This window comes from Ailuropoda melanoleuca, chromosome 19, assembly GCF_002007445.2.
Source record: "Ailuropoda melanoleuca isolate Jingjing chromosome 19, ASM200744v2, whole genome shotgun sequence".
Classification (NCBI taxonomy): domain Eukaryota; kingdom Metazoa; phylum Chordata; class Mammalia; order Carnivora; family Ursidae; genus Ailuropoda; species Ailuropoda melanoleuca.
The window spans coordinates 22,318,399-22,337,513 of NC_048236.1; the positions used below are offsets into that span (position 1 = coordinate 22,318,399).

Consider the following 19,115-nt stretch of genomic DNA (forward strand, 5'->3'; position numbering starts at 1 on the left):
ACCTGTCAAAAAAAAAAAAAAAAAAAGAAGCAAAGATCTGCTGTCTACAATGCACAGGATAACCCCCACAACAAAGATTAAACAGCACAAAATGTCAATGCCTAAGAAACACTGATTTTGAGGTCCCTAAAATAATTTGGAGGCAAAAGACAGGAACTCACTCAACTCACTACCAAATCTAAAACCCACCTCCATCTGTATTCAAATGTTAGTCCTTCCTTCTGCCAAATGCCAGTACTCCTATTTATGGCCAATCCTTTCAAATTAAGTCCCCAACCCTTTTGCTTTCTCAAAGACACTGTACCTGCAATAGTATTTTCTCTTCCCTTGAAAAATTTCTCCCACTCCACTGAATCCTAAAGTATACAAACCCTAGTAACTTCCATTAAGCACAGAGATACACAACCATCTAGAATAAAAACACCTCCCTTAACCCTACTTCTTACTCTCTTAGAAAACAAAAGTTCTTGAAAAGTTTCAGCATTCCCTATCACTGCTTCCTCACCTCCCTGTCCAGTTAACCCACTCCAACTTGAGCACCCAAATGCCCCAATGAAACTACCTGCTTGCTCTTTGGTCACCAACGACCAAAGCCAGCAGTCACTTCTCTATCGCTCTCACTACACCTCTCAACACCACTTCCAACTCCCTCCTTGACACCTCCGCCACTTGAATATTTAGAAAAGACACTCTAAAGGTAATTTGTCCAAAATACAGTTCTTTTAACATGACTTAAAAATCATAAACAATTTGGCTCCCATCTTGCTCTTGATCTTAGCTAGTACCAAAGTACAACCCCCAACACCACACTTTAGCCAAATAGGCAAACTCATCTCTGTCTAAAAGCTTCTGTATTTGCTGTTTCCTCTCCCTAAAGGCTTTCACCTCTGATCTTCACCTGACTGGCTCTTCCTCATCCAGGTCTCATCTCAAGTAACCTGTTTCAGCAATCTGGCCTTCCCATATCCCTATCTGAATTACCCACAACTTAGACTTTCATAGGAATCTGTTATATTTCCTCACAGAATGTATCACTAGGAAGTTAGCTTGTTTTATTTACTGTTGGCCTGATCTCACAGAATGTAAGCTCCATGAAAACAGCAGCCTCATTTATTAATCTCCAGCACCCATGTGTATGAGGTACATACTACATGCTTAATAAATATTAAGCAAATAAATGTATTTAAGGTGCAGTGAAGAATACAAAGTTCTAAGACACAATTTGAGAGTATAAATGAGGCAGTAGTGGAGAGTTAAACCCAGACATCTAATACTAACAGGCCATGAAGAGATGTTAATCATTGGAGGAGGGGAGTAAGATATGAACTTTTTAGCTGCCAAAACACAAAATGTTCCAATACCGTATCTTTACTAATTTTTTTAAAAAAATTTTTACACATCGCATAAAATAAAAAACATTTGTTCATGTTAGTGTCAATTCCTGATTTTTTTTTTTTGTGATTGGTACATTTTGTGTTATATCATTATCCAAAGTTATTGGTCAACTATATAAGACACCGTAACAGAACACTTACAGCTATTCTTAAGGTTTTTTTTTAATCTGAAAAGTTAATTGTTTTGCAAAAGAACTAGAAACAAATTATCTGGCTAAAATTATTCATAGTGCCATGTGTAGGGAAAAAAAAAATGGAAACAACTCAGGCATTATTATAATATACCCCCGCCACAAGGAGGCAGAGAAAGCAAGGAAGGTAACTAAGACGAACTAGAGAAGTACTGTTTACTATCAGCTTACAGAAAAGCTTAGGCACCCTCCATTCACAATCATTGACATCTGCAATTCCCAAATAATTAATTACATCTTATAAACAAGCCTACAATCATTTAAAGACTTCAAAATACTTGAGGTGAAAATGGATAAAGTGAATACATATATTCATTTATGAATAAGAAATGCACATCATAAAAATTAAGATAAAATACAATTCATTATAGAAAACAGCATCAACTTGTACGTTTCTCCTAAATAATAAGGAAGGGCAGGATAGATTAAAGCTATCATGGCATACTTTTACTCTAATATGGCTAAATTTACAATTGTGGTATGAAGTCTGAAGAACTAATTCTTAAATATTTGTACTTGTCTTTCTTTCACTAAGCACCTCAAGAAATTTCATCAGTAACTAGAGAAAATACTTTCTACGATTTATTAGGAAAAAGTTTTTTAAAAGTCTTTTCAGTTCTACTTTTAAGCATCAGCACAGACGCCCTTCAAATGAAAACTCACGAATTTCACTAGCCCCCAGTCTCCCACCTCAGAGAAAGAAAGAAGAGGGAAAAAATCTTTCAAGATACCAAGAAAAAAGCATCAAAGTATTGGGGGGCAAACACTGATACATTATCTCAGCTCTAAAGTAACTGAAAATAGAACAAAACAGAGACAAGTAAATGCAAAATAGAAAAAAAGAGAACATATAATTACTGAATAAATAATCTGATAATCAAAGAAAGAAGTCTGTAGAAGGTGGAGAAAGAAACAACATTTTTCTCTCGTCATTACTGGTGCCACGTTTACATTTAACAGATACAAAATAAGCACATTAACTATAGTTATACATTTTCTTCTCTTAGGAAATATTTAATAAAACAAGCGCCCTAAATTTTTATAGGTTATACTTTTGCTTTTGTAGGTGGGTGAATTCTCAAACTCTTCCTCAAAAAAGTAAAATGCATCTCACAGACTAAAAAGCAAAACTAGTACCCAGTGACTACCAATTTAAGCTTAGTCCCAGAACAATTATATTATCTGAGAGAAAGTTCAAAATTTCATGAAAATACTTTAGACATTTCAAGAAGAAAACATATCCCCACAAAATCTAAACAAACCAAATATTTTAAATTCAAAACTAAGAAATCTCCTATTTGATCAATAATTATACAAGGGATACTACTACTTCTATATCATATCTATCTCTGTATCTATTAGCACCCAATGAGAATTTATATATAATCTAGTGTACAAAGAGCTCTAAAGCCAGGGGACACCTGGGTGGCTCAGTCAGTTAAGCACCTGCATTAGGCTCAGGTCATGATGCCAGGATCCTGGGATCTAGTCCTACATCAGGCTCCTTGTTTGGCAGGGAGCCTGCTTCTCCCTCTGCCTGCCACTCCCAGTGCTTGTGCCCTCTCTCTCTCTCTCCCTCTGGCAAATAAATAAATAAAATCTATTTAAAAATTTATTAAAAAAAAAAAAAAAGAGCTCTGAAGCCTGACTGCAGAGTTTCAAATCCCAGCTACAGCACCTACAAGCTGTATGACCTTAAAGAGGTTACTTCATCTCTCCAGACTTTGGTTTCTTGCCCACAAAAACATGGATAATACTATACCTCATAGGGTTGTTTGGGAGGTTAAAGAGAGTTAATATATATTAACCATAGAGAATAGGATCTGACACAGTAAATATTCAATAGTTGTTAATTACTATCTTCATACAGCACTTGGCACATGCTAAGTGCTCAATTAATACTTGCTAAATAAATGAGTGACCGGGATGCATGGGTGGCTCAGTAGGTTAAGCATCTGACTTAGGCTCAGGTCATGATCTCAGGATCCTGGGATTAAGCCCTGCATCTCAGGGTGTGTCCTCAGTGGGGAGTCAGCTTGTCCCTCCCCTTTCCCTCTGCCCCTCCCACAGCTCAATGCTCCCAGGAAGGGGGGGGCACTCTCTCTTTCTCAAATAAATAAAATCTTTTATAAATAAATAAATTAAATAAATAAATAAAGTAACCTACAGTAAATAACTAGCTTTCATAGAAATCATAATATATCTAAACCTAACTGCAAAAACGTTTTCAAATTCTTTTAAGTTTAATTGGCTCAATTCGGGAACTTATTTTGGAAGCATGCAATACTGAGTTAACTGGAATATTTCATTCTAATATTTAAGTATCTACTCTGGGTAAACACTTGGGATACAACAATAAATACAAGACACAGTTTCTGCCTCAAGAAGCCTAAGCTATTAAGAAACTTAAAAATATGTTAATTAAAAAGGAACTCAGAAACCTTCCAGTCCAACACCCTTCATTTTAAAAATGAAGAACCTGAAGTCCAGAAAACTTAACTAATTTGGCCAAAGATATAGCCTAGATAATAAAGAGTCAAGACTGTAAGTCAGGTCTTATAACTCCCAGCTAGCTTAGTGGTCTTTCCCGTATACCATACTGACTCAAAGTACTCTACATGAAACAGATTGAGATCTTGATCTACCACTAACAAAAGCCCTGCTAAATTATTTATTTACTGCATTAATGTAAATCAACTCAAACTTCAAGGGAGCTATGGGAGACACAAAAATAAACTACTGTGATTACTTAATATATTTTCAGATCAACAAAAGGGATTCTTCACATTTGGAGGGTTGGTGAATTAATATTCTCAAGTCAGTTAACACTTTGTTTCTAGTCTTCCATTGTGTTTGTCCCATACTCAGTCTATGCTGCATTTCCACTCGCATTGATCCCCTGGAGACAACAATAAAAGCGCAATATATACTGGACTGCTAAACTTAAAACACTTAACTGCCAAGAACTGAAAGGGGAAACAAAAAAATCACATAGTATGATAGTAATTACCTTAAATGTACCATTTTGATTTTTCATGTAAGAAACCAAAAATATATCCACTGGTAGAAGTGCTGATGTGATAAGTGCAATCGCCAGAGAAAAAATTGCTGTTATGGTGGACACAACTTCACTTTCCCGCTGACTTTGGTATTTACGAACATATATCCAACAGAATGCCAAAATAGCCTGAAAGAGAACAAAAAGAAATGTTTTATTACTGCCCTATGCATTCTCTAACACAGATGATACTATGTGTTTGAAAGTTTCCAATGGGAAACTGTCCAATGACGGTTCTTTAAGATGTGTAAGGAAGGTCCACTAGGTCTTATAAACTTGTTCAAGATTTATAATTTTCAAAGCCTATTTCATGAATGCCATAAAACCTCACTTAGGTGCAAAGACACACACAAACAAAAGTTATTGATGACAGTGCTCAATTACACATATCCTCATTGAACCTCATTAATGGTTTCACACATCACAATTGTAGTTTTGAATACTTTTTACCTATAGATTTCTCCAACCTAATAGAATATAACTTGAACTGAAATTAACTTCTGCCCCATTATGAAAGTTCAAGAATATCATTCGGCTAAAGATTAACTGCCAATAATCACCACGCAATTGACAAATTATACTATAATTCGAATTTTAAAGGGCCTTAAACAAAGAAAAGTGAACATTTAAAAATGAGTACACGTGCACTGCAAGGAACTTTCCAGTGATAAAAATACAAGCAGAGGTACTGAGGATGACATCTCTAATCCACCAGGTACTCTTAATAGTTATCACTGCCTTTCTAATGACTAACACAGAGTATAGGACTTTACTCACGATTCTCCAACGTCAGGAAATATCAGAACCATCTGGATGGCTTGTTATAGGAGAGAATGCTGGGACCCACCCCCAGTTTCAGATTCAGAGGTCTGGAGTGGGCCCAGAAAATCTCTATTTTAACAAGTTCCCAGATGAGGCTGCTACTGGTCCAGGAACTACATTTTAAGAAGCTCCACTCTACTCAAATTTAGGGAATTACAGATAGGTACTAAATCAGTGATTCTCAGCCTAGGTACTGTGTTAGAATCACCTGGGCAGTTTTTAAATACCCTTATGCTATCCCAAAAATCAATTTATACTGAAGCTCCTCCAGGCAACAGCACTTTTAAAAAGCCTGAGGAGGAGCACCTGGGTAGCTCACCAGTTAAGCGACTGCCTTCGTCTCAGGTTATGATCCTGGGGTTCTGGGATTGAGCCTGGCGGTGGGCTCCCTGCTCAGCGGGGAGTCTGCTTCTCCCTCTGTCCCCACCCCCACTTGTGTTCTCTCTCTCTGAAATACATGAATAAAATCTTAAAAAAAAAATGTAAAAAATAAAAATAAAAAAGCCTCAGGATTCCAATCTGATCCAAACTTGAGAACCACTGTTTTTTGTTTTCCATTTTATTGTAGTTGACACACAATGTTCTATTAGTTTCAAGTGTACAACATAGCGATTCCACAACTCTACTCCCTATGCCATGCTCACAAGTGTAGCTACCATCTGTCACGACACAACACTACTGCAGTGTCACTGACTCCCATACCATACCTTTCATCCTCATGACTTACTCATTCCATAACTGGAAGCCTGTACCTCCCATTCCTCTTCACCCATTTTGCTCATCCACTCCCTTCCGGCAGCCACCAGTTTGTCCTCTGTATTTATAGGTCTGTTTCTGGTTATCTGTTTTGCTTTTTATTCCACATGTAGGTGAACTCATACGGTATTTGTCTTTCTGTCTCTGACTTATTTTACTCTCCAGGTTCATCCACGTTGTGGCAAATGACAATGGAATATTCCTTAGCCATAAGAGAGAACAATTGTTTTAAATAAACTCTATTAAGAACTCTGAGACAAAAGCGCTGTTCTGTCCTTTCACTCTTTTCAACAGATTCAACGGTTACTTCCTTTGTGGGTATCCTAGTTCAGGAGCCTGAACACCACCACCACTTAACTGGCTTCACAGCTTCCAAATTCCCCCTACCACAATCAAGAAATAGAACAGTTCCTCCACTGCAGAAAAATCCCCTTTGCCCCTGTGTAGTTAACCCCTCTCTCTACTCTCCACCTTGACAACCACTATTATCTGTCCCTATAGCTTCTACCTTTTCCAGAATGTCAGATGTATTTATATAGAATATTGTCTTCTGAGTATGGCTTCTTTCACTTAGGATAATGCGTTTTAAATCTATCCAAGTTGTTTCATGTAATTCCTTCATATTACTAACATTTCAGCTGGTGTCAGAACAGCAGGAAAAAATAAAGTGAGAACGGAATGTAGACTTTGGAACCTGGACGTTGGAGGGAAAAAAAAAGACCTAACATTCAAATTCTGATGACTTACTAATTTATTTTTGTTTGGGGAAATTATTTTCTCATAAATTTATATTAATATTTTAATGGACTTGTCTTTTTAAAATGAACTCACAAATATTCAAAACATTCCTCAAATTATTTTGAAGCCACTGGAAGCTGAGCCTAAATCATTCTATCCTTAGCAGGACCTGACATGAAGTATTCAATAATTTCTTTGATGGATTTCAAAAAGATCTGCACTTTTACAAAATTCAAAGTGATAGGTCTTACCCCAGATGAAGCTGTTTGCCAATACCAGGCAGATAAGCAGGGAAAGGGCAACCCAGCCAAAATAGTTAAGCCAAAGGATCCTGAACTTTTTGGTCTCAGGATCCCTTTATACTTTTAAAACTGAGAACCCCAAAGAGCTTTTTGTTTATGTGGGTTAAATCTATCAGTAATTACTATATTATAAAATAAACCAAATGTCATCATCTACAAAACAGTAATAAGAATACTTCATAGCAGGTAATAAGGATTAAATAAGATGTAAAGAGTTTATAGCACAGTGCCTGGCCACAGTAACTGCTTACCAAATAGCAACTGTCATATGAATTGTCATATGTCAATATATCATATGAAACCAAATATCATATGAAATAACACCTTAAGAGTATTTCATAAAATAAATACATAATTTTGCTAACAATTATAAAGAAAGGTTTAAAATAAGCCCCAGCCCCTCCCACAAGATTCTAATTTAATTGGTCTGGGCATTAGAATTTTTAAAAACTCCCTAGTTGGTTTTGATGAACAGTCAAGGTTGACAACTGGAGCAGAGGAAGGAACGAGAATAGATGAATGTTTCTTAAACTAATGAGCATATATACTGCCTGGGATCTTGTTAAACTGCAGATTCTGATTCAGTAGGGCTGGGGTCTCATATTTAACACACTTTGAATAACAAGTATAAACTTGCTTTACAGAAATGAAGACTCTGTCTTATATAGCAAAGGGAAATATAATTGAGGATTTTGGGGGACTTATGAAGAAAGGCTTAGGTTTCATATAAGAAAGTTAGATTATAGGCTTGGAGGACCTATAAACCTAACCATTTCCCATGTGGCAGAAGACACTGAGGTCCACTCTGTTTGCCCAGGATCATTCAAAAAGTCAATCTTAGTGTTCTGATTATTTAGTAGATTATTGGCAGCAGTATTCAAAGTGTGAAGTTCTCCAACCCCCAGCAGTCCCAGAACCCTTTCTGGGGGATTTACAAATTGAAAACAATGCTCATAATACTAAAAGTCATTTGCCTTTTCACTTGTTGATACCTGCACTCATGCTGCATAAGTCAGTGGTAAAACTTAAAGAAGCAGCGAGGCCCCCTTCCAGTTCAAGGCCAGCGGCTACTGAACTTGCAAAGATCAGACGCTGCTGCCCCACACTTTGTGCTCACGTCTCACGTGGGGGCCAGAGGCCACTTCTGCCTTCTCAACCCTCAGGGTCTCCTCGGTCCCCAAATTCCACCCGTCCCAGTGCTCTAGTCAGGGATAAGGCCAAGAGTTTCGAAAATGGAAACCTGCAATATTAAATGTCATCAGGGAAAAGGCAGCAAAGGCGGCCGGAAATCAGTGCCTCCGTTCCCCACTCGGAGCGCAGCCCCCGCCCAGGAGCAAAGGAGCCCCCCCACAGTCCAAACTAAAAGGGGGGCGGGGCGGAATGAGGAGGGTCTCCCGGTCCCGGAAAGGCCTGCTATAGGGCCGGCCCCTCTCTCTCTCCCACCAGTCCGTTCAAACACTGGGAAAACTACGAGCACCTCCCCTACCAGTAGTAAGAGGCCGAAAATGCCCCAGCCGATCACCAGCTCCGCCGAAGCCGCGCCAGTAGGCGCCGCCGCCGCCATCTTCACTTCCGGCCCGAACTCCTCGGGCAGAGGGGGTGGGGAAAGGGGAGGGGGAAGGGGCGGAGGGGGCGGAGGGGGCGGAGCAAACAGTTGCCAAGGAGACCCAGCCCTCGAGCGTCCCCTGGCGTTGAGCCGAGCGGGGGCGGGGCGCGCCCGGGACGCCATGACGTCACCGCGCTGCCTGCTCCGGAGGTGATGCGATGGCTTTACACGAGGGTGTTGTTTTACTGCATAGCAATCTCGTTGGGATAATTGAATCAGACTAAGCTGATGGACTGGAAAAGCGAGGGGACTCCACAAGGGCCTGGATTGGGAAATTCAAGCTAACGTTTAGGAGTTTCGACTTCCTCCTGGAAAGGAAGTTTGGCCCTCTTGTCCAAGACAGAATGGGCCATGTAGTTAGCAGAGCTCACTAGGTTGCAGGAATGGCTGTCTGAAGAAAAAGTTTGCCTGACGCCCAAATGACTTTCTAATTTGCTGGCATTGGGGTCCGGCCTAAGTAACTATTTGGCTGGACATCGCCTTATCACATGATGTTGTAGCCTTTCTATTTAGCTCTATACATACCTGTGAATTTCAGTAATGACTTGTGAACATACGGTGAAATTGCAGGCTCTCCTAATATTCATAAATTAAAAAAACGGTGCGGTGGGCCCTAGTGAGGCAAAGGCATAGATAGTTCCTGGGATAGCTTGTCTGGGTCTCCTGGAGTGGGGGTACCTATTTAACCACTAAATTGAAGAAGCGTTAACTTGTAATCAAAACAGAACTTTATGGGGACGCCTGGGTGGCGCAGTCGTTAAGCGTCTGCCTTCCTTCGGCTCAGGGCATGATCCCTGCGTTCTGGGTTCTGGGATCGAGCCCCATAGGCTTCTCCGCTAGGAGCCTGCTTCTTCCTCTCCCACTCCCCCTGCTTGTGTTCCCTCTCTCACTGGCTGTCTCTGTCAAATAAATAAATAAAATCTTTAAAAAATAAAAAAAAAAATTTTTAAAAACCCAGAACTTTATGAGTGAATCCTCCCATCTCTTTACAATACATTATGGGGTGATAAATTATCCCCTGCCTAAGACCTACTTGTAGCTGAATCCTGAAGTAGGTAAGGAATAGGGAAGAGGGGAAAAGGAAAGAAGGAAATAGAGGAGAGAACTGTTTTAACATAAATTGTTGCCATCATAACCTGGCTTTATGTTCTCTGAAACTACAAATGTTTGATCACAACTTTCTTCTGTGGGACATTCATTTCTCTGAAAACCTCTTTCCTATAGTTTCCTTAAAGTGAATAGAGACATCTCTATTCCAAGAGTTCACTTAAATTACTTCACCAGTTGTCAGGCATAATGTGGTACTTGTTTATTTGTTTGTTTGTTTTAAGACTTTATTTTAAGTAATCTCTGCACCCATTATGGGGCTCAAAGGTCAAGAGTAGCAGGCTCTACCAACTGAGCCAGCCAGGCAACCCTGTGGTGGTACTCTGCCTCTTCCTGCTAGTCTCCTAATCCTCTCCTAGAGGCTCCCTTGGCTAGAAGGAAAGGTCTAAGCCAACCCCAGGCCAGTTTTCTACCTTTTCCCCATGGCCCTAATCCCCTGTATAGGAAATGTTTGTGTATAAACTGCATAGCAACCTTTGGAAGCACAGGCCAATCTCAATGTAGCTGTAGTCTCCTACTTGTACCATCAAAGCAATCAGCCCTTATTGGATATCCCAGGAGTCAGCCTGCACTCCATACTTTGCTGTAGTTTTCCCAGGTCTGAGTCAGGTACCATTCCTCTGTATTTCTCAAATGCAGGAAACATATTTCAAATTCTCCAAGTGGCTCCCTTGAGGCCTTCCTTGGAAATTTTATAAGTGAGCAATCTTTCTTTTATAATTACAAACAACCAATACAAAGTATTATTTTTAAGGAGCTCTGGTCTATAATTAGAGGCTTCTTAGATTTAAGAACATCTAACCCTTAGATGGGAACATCCTAGCCCAATGTTTCCCCACCCCCAAACACACACTGTCCCTTGGGGTTAAAGGTGGAAATCCACAAACCAGGAGCAATTCTCATGAAATAAATCTCTTTAAAAAAAAGAAAGAAAGAGAGAATGCTCTCTTCAATTTTTCTTTTCCCCACTCCAACCCATTTACTGACATTTTATTTGGCTGAGGGGTTCAAAATTGTAGAATAAATTCCTTTCACAGCCCTTTTTAATTCTGCATATGAAGGAGAATTTATGGCTAGGAAGGAGACAAAGAATTAAAGACTAAAATCTTCCCCACCACTTTAAATTTTATGTGAAATTGAAGTTTTTAGCAGGATCAAACTGAACCTTTTTAATATCTGATATACTATCCATTGAACTAAGCCCATTTAATAAACTGCTTTAGCTCTTTTGCTGACTCCAAATGCCTAAGTATGGGGGTCCTGTTGGGCAATTGCTTGATTTGCAGGTAGGAAAACCCTTCAAACCTGTGTTGCTGGTAAGTGTGACTAGTTACAAGAACAGTAATAGTTTGAATAAGAAAAATTGGAAGAAAAAAGAAAGAGAATGTGAGGCATCTAGACAGGTAGAGATGCGCGTATCAACCTGTCTCTCCATTCTTCAGCTTAGTCAGGATGCACTATTCATTTCACATACAGACCAGGCCAGCAAAGATGAAACACATTCTCCTGGATGATGTTCTTAAATCTAAGACGCCTCTAATTATAGACCAGAGCACTTTAAAAATAATAATCTTTACTGGTTGTTTGTAATTATAAAAGAAAGATTGCTCATTTATAAAATTTCCAAGCATGAATAATTTAGAAACTGAGAAGATCCTAATAAATTAACACAGTTCTCCTCACACCAAGATTCTTGCCTTTAAGAGCTTCAAGGATTTTTTTTTTAAAGATTTATTTATTTATTTGACAGAGAGAGGGAGACAGCCAGTGAGAGAGGGAACACAAGCAGGGGGAGTGGAAGAGGAAGAGTCAGGCTCCCAGCAGAGCAGGGAGCCCGATGCGGGGCTCGATTCCAGGGACCTGGGATCATGCCCTGAGCCGAAAACAGACGCTTAATGACTGAGCCACCCAGGTGCCCCAGAGATTTAAGGATTTTTGTGTACTCATTCTAATATGTTCCATGAGGGTGTGGAAAACCAACAGATAATCCTTCCCTGCTTCCCTGGTGCTATAAACTGAATATTTGTGTCACATACACACACCCAAGTTCATATGTTAAATTCTAAAGCCCAAAGTGATGGTAGGGCCTTTAGGAGTCACTTAGGTCATGAGAGTGGAGCCCTCATTAATGGTTAGTGCCTTTATGGAAAAAGACCCCAGAGCGTTCCCTTGCTCCTTCCACTATATCAAGTTACAGTGAGAAGACAATACCTGTGAACCAGGAAACAGGCCCTAGCCAGATACCAAATCTCTTGGCACATTGGTCTTGCACTTCCTGGTCTCCAGAACTGTACAAAATAAATTTTTGTTGTTCGTAAAGTCACTATTTATGGTATTTTTGTTATAGCAGCCTAAAGAGACTGACACACCTGGCATTACAAAAAAATGCACTTGCCCTCCTCCCCACCTAACAACTCTTAGGAAGGTATCAGGATTTCTGTGGNTTGGATTTTTTTTCTTTTTTTTTTTTTTTTAAGATTTATTTATTCATTGGTGGGGGGGAGCAGAGGGAGAGAGAGACAATCCCAAGCAGACTCCACACTGAGCACAAAGCCCAATGTGGGGCCGATCCCAGGACCTCAAGATCATGACCTGAGCTGAAACCAAGAGTTGGATTAACTGACTGAGCCACCCAGACTCCCTGACTCTGTTGCATTTTAAGTTCAAAGAAATGGCCATGTAAATCCCATCACTCCCAAGGGATTTAATAAGAGAACATATTGCAAAAACCTTCTATCAAAACCTAGCCCCATTGACTATGTTAAGAGGGCTAGAGGCCTCTGGAGGAAAGCAACATTTGTAAGAGAACAAATATCCTCCCCTCATTTCTCTGCCCTTCAGCTTTTAAGTAGTCCTCCTCCCCTAAACCCAGTGAGGGGAAGACACACAAGAGAATCACCCATATGGTTAAAGGGTGTGACCTGAATTTTGGGAGAGGCCCAGCATCTTGCTGTAAGTGCTGAGAGTGGCTGACTCACAGAGGTCCCTGTTGCTGAGCTAGCAAAGAAACCTGTGCTGGGAATATCTTGGGCAGAAAGGGTGTAGATTAGCTCCTCCCCATCCTTACTTCCAACCCCCGCCCCACAAAAGCCCATTAAATTCACACTGGTAGAAGGCTCCTGAGAACCACCCTATCTGTGTACTTATTCCTGTGGACACATTCAGCAACCTCCACTGGAAAAGGCCTTTTTAAGAATTATCTTGGTCTAGCCCAGGAACATGTGGACAGCAGAAAGTTCGGGGAGGAGCCCCAAGTGGGACAGGCAGTGATGACCTACAGAAAGGTCACCTTGTTACCAAAACCAGACAAAGATGGAATAAAGAGGGGCGCCTGGGTGGCTCAGTCATTAAGCGTCTGCTTTTGGCTCAGGGCATGGTCCCAGAGTCCTGGGATCGAGCCCCGCATCGGGCTCCCTGCTCTGCTGGGAGCCTGCTTCTTCCTCTCCCACTCCCCCTGCTTGTGTTCCCTCTCTTGCTGGCTGTCTCTCTCTGTCAAATAAATAAATAAAATCTTTAAAAAAAAAAGATGGAATAAAGAAAACTACAATGAACACAGATGCCAAAACTGCCAACAAAAGAGTTCATGAAGAAAGGATAATCATTCCTCTCATCCCTTGTCCTTATAGAACGCAAGAACCCAAAGATAGAAGATTGGGGATGGGTTTAGGAAACAGGAGGCATGAGAGTGGTTTCTCATTCCCTTTACAAAGTGCTTTTGGAAAACCAAAGGTTGAATTTAGATCAAGTGACACATGCTAGGAGGTAAAATTTATGAAAAGGATCTTAACGTGGGAATTGATAGAAACAGCAAAAAGCAAACTGAACTTTTTAATTTATTCAGAGGAAAAAGTAACAGACCGGGAGAAAAACTTAATGCCAATGAGACACAAAGGAGGTAGAGAATAAAGAAAGGAAGTAGGGCACAGAGACCAAAGGAGGCCTAGAACCAGAGGATAGTAGGGTGCATGAGTCAGGAACACATAAGGCTCAGGGTCTAGCAAAGGGGTCAGTAATCTAAAAAATCCCATAGTCAAGCTAACCACACAATGGGAACTATACAAACTGATGATACAGCCTGCACTCTGAAATTACATTTACACCATAGCAAAGTCTAGTTATGCATCCAAATTAACAGTATATATTAGACCACCAGATGTTAACATGTTGTGTTTTCCTTTTAAAATTGCTGATTTTTATATGTCTCTTTTTTTTCTTATTTTGTTACGTTGTTAAAAACATAAAATATTGGACTTTCTGTCCAAATAAGGCACTTGAAAAGTCTCAAAATTTCTCTTTCTGTCATGTTGTCTGTGCTTCTATTGCTAACCAATAATCCTTCTGATTGACAAATTCTTTCTTTAGCTTATTTAATACCTTCAGTCAGGTTACAGTTAAGCCTTACTGGCCTCAGATCCTAGTGACTTTGCACATGTCTGGCCTGATCCATTATGTGTTGATTTAGAATTTAGCTCTCTGTTGTGCGCCATGTACTGCCTACACTTAATCTTCTGTCAAAAGGATTTAACAGTGATCCTGAGTGAACATTACTGTGGGCCTGAGGAGGTTTGAGCAAACCTTTTTCTCCTGTTACTACATTAACTCCTTTACCCCCTAATCCTTCCACTGTCATCCAACTGAATTGGTCATCACAACCCTAAGAAGTCTCTCCCTTTCTTTGTGAAAGGGCTGAAAGTGTGTTTATGAGGGAATTGGCACAGATGCTGGAGAGGCCCATTTGGTTCTGCTAGAACACTTGCTCATTTGTGTATAATTCTGTGGGGGAGCTGGAGGTTTTTGCACAAGAGCCAATCCATGAAAAATTAAATGTTTATGGTCTACATTTTTTCATTTAAAGTCAAAAAAGCTTTTATTGAGCCCCAAAGTAGAAGGTATTTTCAAAAGTATAGTTCATCTGTTTCATTGTTTTCTTAAAGAAAATGACACTGAAATGTTAATATCTGGGTGTTTCTGATTTGTGGACACAGAGGCAACATTCCAATTTGTCATCCTAAAATTAGACTGCACACAGTATCATAATGTAAATTGTAAAATTCACATTTCCATATATCTGCAATTATAAACTCATAATGGATACCGTTTATATATTTCCAGTGGAACAAACATTCCCACACGAATGGATGATGCATGTTAGTATTCTTCTTAAGATTCTTCTGGGTATGAAAGAAATTATTTAAACATAGTCTAGACATGCTAAAATATCACTTAATACATCCAAGTGTTTTTCATTGTATCAATTCCTAAACCCGGTGTTCATATACTTTAAGGTATAAAAAGTAAGTTTGCATGTACAACTCAAATACATCAAAGACAGTTTGTAATGCAAGTAGAAATTACAAGAGAAACTGATTTTCAATTTCTATTTAAAATGATCCATAGCATGCTCAATAATTTTAATAAATGATGCATTTTTTATTTGTAGCATATGTTGAACTTTTTTCTAACAATAGGGTTCCTTTCCTGGCTCCAACATCTATTCCCATTCATTGTGTGGTTCTGCTTGCTTCAATTCTGGACAGAGTTTCTCAGCTTATATTTGAAATCAAATGGAACTTTTGGTGTTAAATTCCCACATGTTAATAATCTATAAGTCATAAAATTTTGTAAAACCAGTTGTTCTTCTTAGAAGTTACAGAGCTAATGTAGCTCAGGTCTAGATAGCTGTGTCTGTAGCACAATAGGAAAGAATTTTAATTTGATCTTTAAGTTTTTAAACAATTGATAAAGACATCCTTATGTTTTTATTTGTTGACAAATACTGTAAGTTCTTCCATTGTTTATATTTCTTAAAGATTTTATTTATTTGAGAGAGAGAGAGAGATTGAAAGAACAAGTGGGGGGAGGGGCAGAGAAAGAAACAGACTCCCTGCAGAGCAGGGAGCCTGATGTGGGACTGGACCCTGGGATCATGACCTGAGCCGAAGGCAGACACTTAACTGCTTAACCGACTGAGCCACCCAGGCGCCCCTTTCTTCCATTGTTTTTTAATGATATAAAGTAGGGAATTTCAACCACTATGTCCAAAGCCTTTTCTGAAAAATATTTTAATTAAAACTATGAAATATATTCACTGAGGTATAGAAATGCTTCCAGAAGGAGGTAACATTGGACCAGGCTTTGAAGGATGGAAATGAGTTTATCAACACAGACACGCAGGGAGAACACCATGTGATGATGAAGGCAGAGATTGAAGTAACGTGTCTATAAGCCAAGGAACACGAAGGATTGCTAGCAACTGCCATAAGCTGGAAGAAAGGCATGGAACAGACCCTTCACCCAGAACCTTAGAGGAGCTTGACCCTGCTGCCACCTTGATTTTGGACTTCTAGCTCCCAGAGCCATGAGAGACTAAATTTTTTTTTTTGAAGAGTTTATCAAACAGACAAGGAGAAGGGTGAGCATAGATTCCATCAAGGGAATAGCATGTGTAAAGACACATAGCAAGTGATACCATATTCAGTATTACTTGAGCAATGAGTGTGAGAGGGGGAGGAATTAGCAAACTAAGAGACTGGTCAGAACGGGATGCATATTCCCTACTAAGAAACTTGGGCTTCATCCAATAGGCAATGAGATCCCATGAAATGTTCTAAGCAGGAAGAAATATAATGAGACTTGCATTTTGGAAAGGTCCCCTTAGGATAATCTGAATGCTGGGTCGGAGATGGAGCATACCTGAAGGAGAGTTTATTTCAGTTAAGATGCTATCACTACAGTCAAGGCAAGAGATGATGAAAGCTAAACAGGCTGTCAACATGAAGGGAGGAGATAGATTTATGAGATCATAATAAAGATTCATGTTCAAGACATGGTGTCTAAGTGTGAAAGGTGAAGAGAGAGAGAGATTTATAGCGAGGAATTGGTTTATGCAATTACGGGGGCTGGCGAGGCAACTCTGAACTCCACAGAGCAGGCCATCAGACAACACAGGCTGAAACCTCTCAGGCAGGACCTGACATTGGCAGTCCACAGGCAGAATTTAATCTTTCTCAGGGAAATTTCAGTTCTGCTCTGAAGGCCTTATAACGGATTGGATCAAACCAATCCAGATTATGGAAAATAATCTTGTTTACTGAATCAACTGTAGGTGTTAATCACACCTAGGAAATACCTTCACAGCAGCATTGTTGCTGGTTCTCAACTGAGAAATGTGGAGAATGACAGTGCCACTAATTAAGATAGGGAACACGTGAGGAAAAACAGATTGGGAGGGAGGAATAACAGAAATATACTGTAGTTCATAGATTCTAGGATGCACTTTTTTCTTTACATTTTATGCGTCTGAAGTTAGGATGCATCTTATAATTGTTTTTTTTTAAATGATTTTTTATTATATTATGTTAGTCACCATACAGTACATCCCCGGATTCTGATGTAAAGTTGGATGCTCCATTAGTTGCGTATAACACCCAGTGTACCATGCAATACGTGCCCTCCATACCACCCATCACCAGTCTATCCCATTCCCCCACCCCCTCCCCTCTGAAATCCTCAGTTTGTTTCTCATAGTCCATAGTCTCTCATGTTTCATTCCCCCTTCTGATTACCCCCCCTTTCTTTATCCCTTTCTTCCCCTACCGATCTTCCTACTTCTTATGTTCCATAGATGAGAGAAATCATATGATAATTGTCTTTCTCTGCTTGACTTATTTCACTTAGCATTATCTCCTCTAGTGCCGTCCATGTTGCAGCAAATGTTGAGAATTCGTTCTTTCTTATAGCTGAGTAATATTCCATTGTATATATGGACCACAGCTTCTTAATCCAGTCATCTGTTGAGGGGCATCTCGGCTCCTTCCACGATTTAGCTATTGTGGACAATGCTGCTATGAACATTGGGGTGCATATGGCCCTACTCTTCACTACATCTGTATCTTTGGGGTAAACACCCAGTAGTACGATGGCTGGGTCATAGGGTAGTTCAATTTTTAACTTTTTAAGGGACCTCCACACTGTTTTCCAGAGTGGCTGTACCAACTTGCATTCCCACCAACAATGTAGGAGGGATCCCCTTTCTCCACATCCTCTCCAACAATTGTTGTTTCTTGCCTTGTCTATCTTTGCCATTCTAACTGGCGTAAGGTGGTATCTCAGTGTGGTTTTGATTTGAATTTCCCTGATGGCTAATGATTTTGAACATTTTTTCATGTGTCTGTTAGCCATTTGTATGTCTTCATTGGAAAAGTGTCTGTTCATATCTTCTGCCCATTTTATGATTTGTTTATTTGTTTCTCGTGTATTGAGTTTGAGAAGTTCTTTGTAGATCTTGGATACCAGTCCCTTATCTGTAGTGTCCTTTGCAAATATATTCTCTGGTTCCGTGGGCTGTCTCTTAGTTTTTTTGACTGTTTCCTTGGCTGTGCAGAAGCTCTTTATCCTGATAAAGTCCCATAAGTTCATTTTATCTTTTATTTCTCTTGCCTTTGGAGATGTGTCGTGAAAAAGGTTGCTCTGGCCGATGTCATAGAAGTTGTTGCCTATGTTCTCCTCTAGAATTTTGATGGATTCCTGTCTCACATTGAGGTCTTTCATCCATTTGGAGTTTATTTTTGTGTATGGTGTGAGAGAGTGGTCAAGTTTCATTCTTTTGCATGTAGCTGTCCAATTTTCCCAGCACCATTTATTGAAGAGACTGTCTTTTTTCCACCGGATGTTTTTTCCTGCTTTATCAAAGATTAGTTGCCCAAAGAGCCGAGGGTCCATTTCTGGGTTCTCTATTCTGTTCCATTGGTCGATGTGTCTGTTTTTGTGCCAGTACCATGCTGTCTTTGTGATCACAGCTTTGTAGTACAGCTCGAAATCCGGCATTGTGATGCCCCCAGCTTTGTTTTTCCTTTTCAACAGTTCCTTGGAGATTCGGGGCCTTTTCTGGTTCCATACAAATTTAAGGACTATTTGTTCCAGTTCTTTGAAAAATGTCCTCGGTATTTTGATCGGGATAGCATTGAAAGTGTAGATTGCTCTGGGTAGTATGGACATTTTAACTATGTTAATTCTTCCAATCCATGAGCATGGAATATTTTTCCATCTTTTTATGTCTTCCTCAATATCTTTCAAAAGTGATCTATAGTTTCTAGCATATAGGTCCTTTACGTCTCTGGTTAAGTTAATTCCAAGGTAACG

The 19,115-nt window shown here is 39.7% G+C and overlaps 1 protein-coding gene across 1 annotated transcript in view; it reads right to left on the bottom strand.

Annotated features, from left to right (window-relative positions):
- Positions 1 to 8,894, bottom strand: part of LMBRD1 (LMBR1 domain containing 1) — a 117,278-nt gene extending 108,384 nt beyond the window's left edge. The window contains exons 1-2 of the mRNA XM_034647929.1: positions 8,748 to 8,894; positions 4,596 to 4,772 (exon numbers count right to left, since the gene is read on the bottom strand). Of these exons, the coding sequence (XP_034503820.1) occupies positions 4,596 to 4,772; positions 8,748 to 8,825 (255 nt within the window). The 5' untranslated portion in view covers positions 8,826 to 8,894. The remainder of the gene's footprint in view (positions 1 to 4,595; positions 4,773 to 8,747) is intronic.
- Positions 8,895 to 19,115: the final 10,221 nt, after the last annotated feature.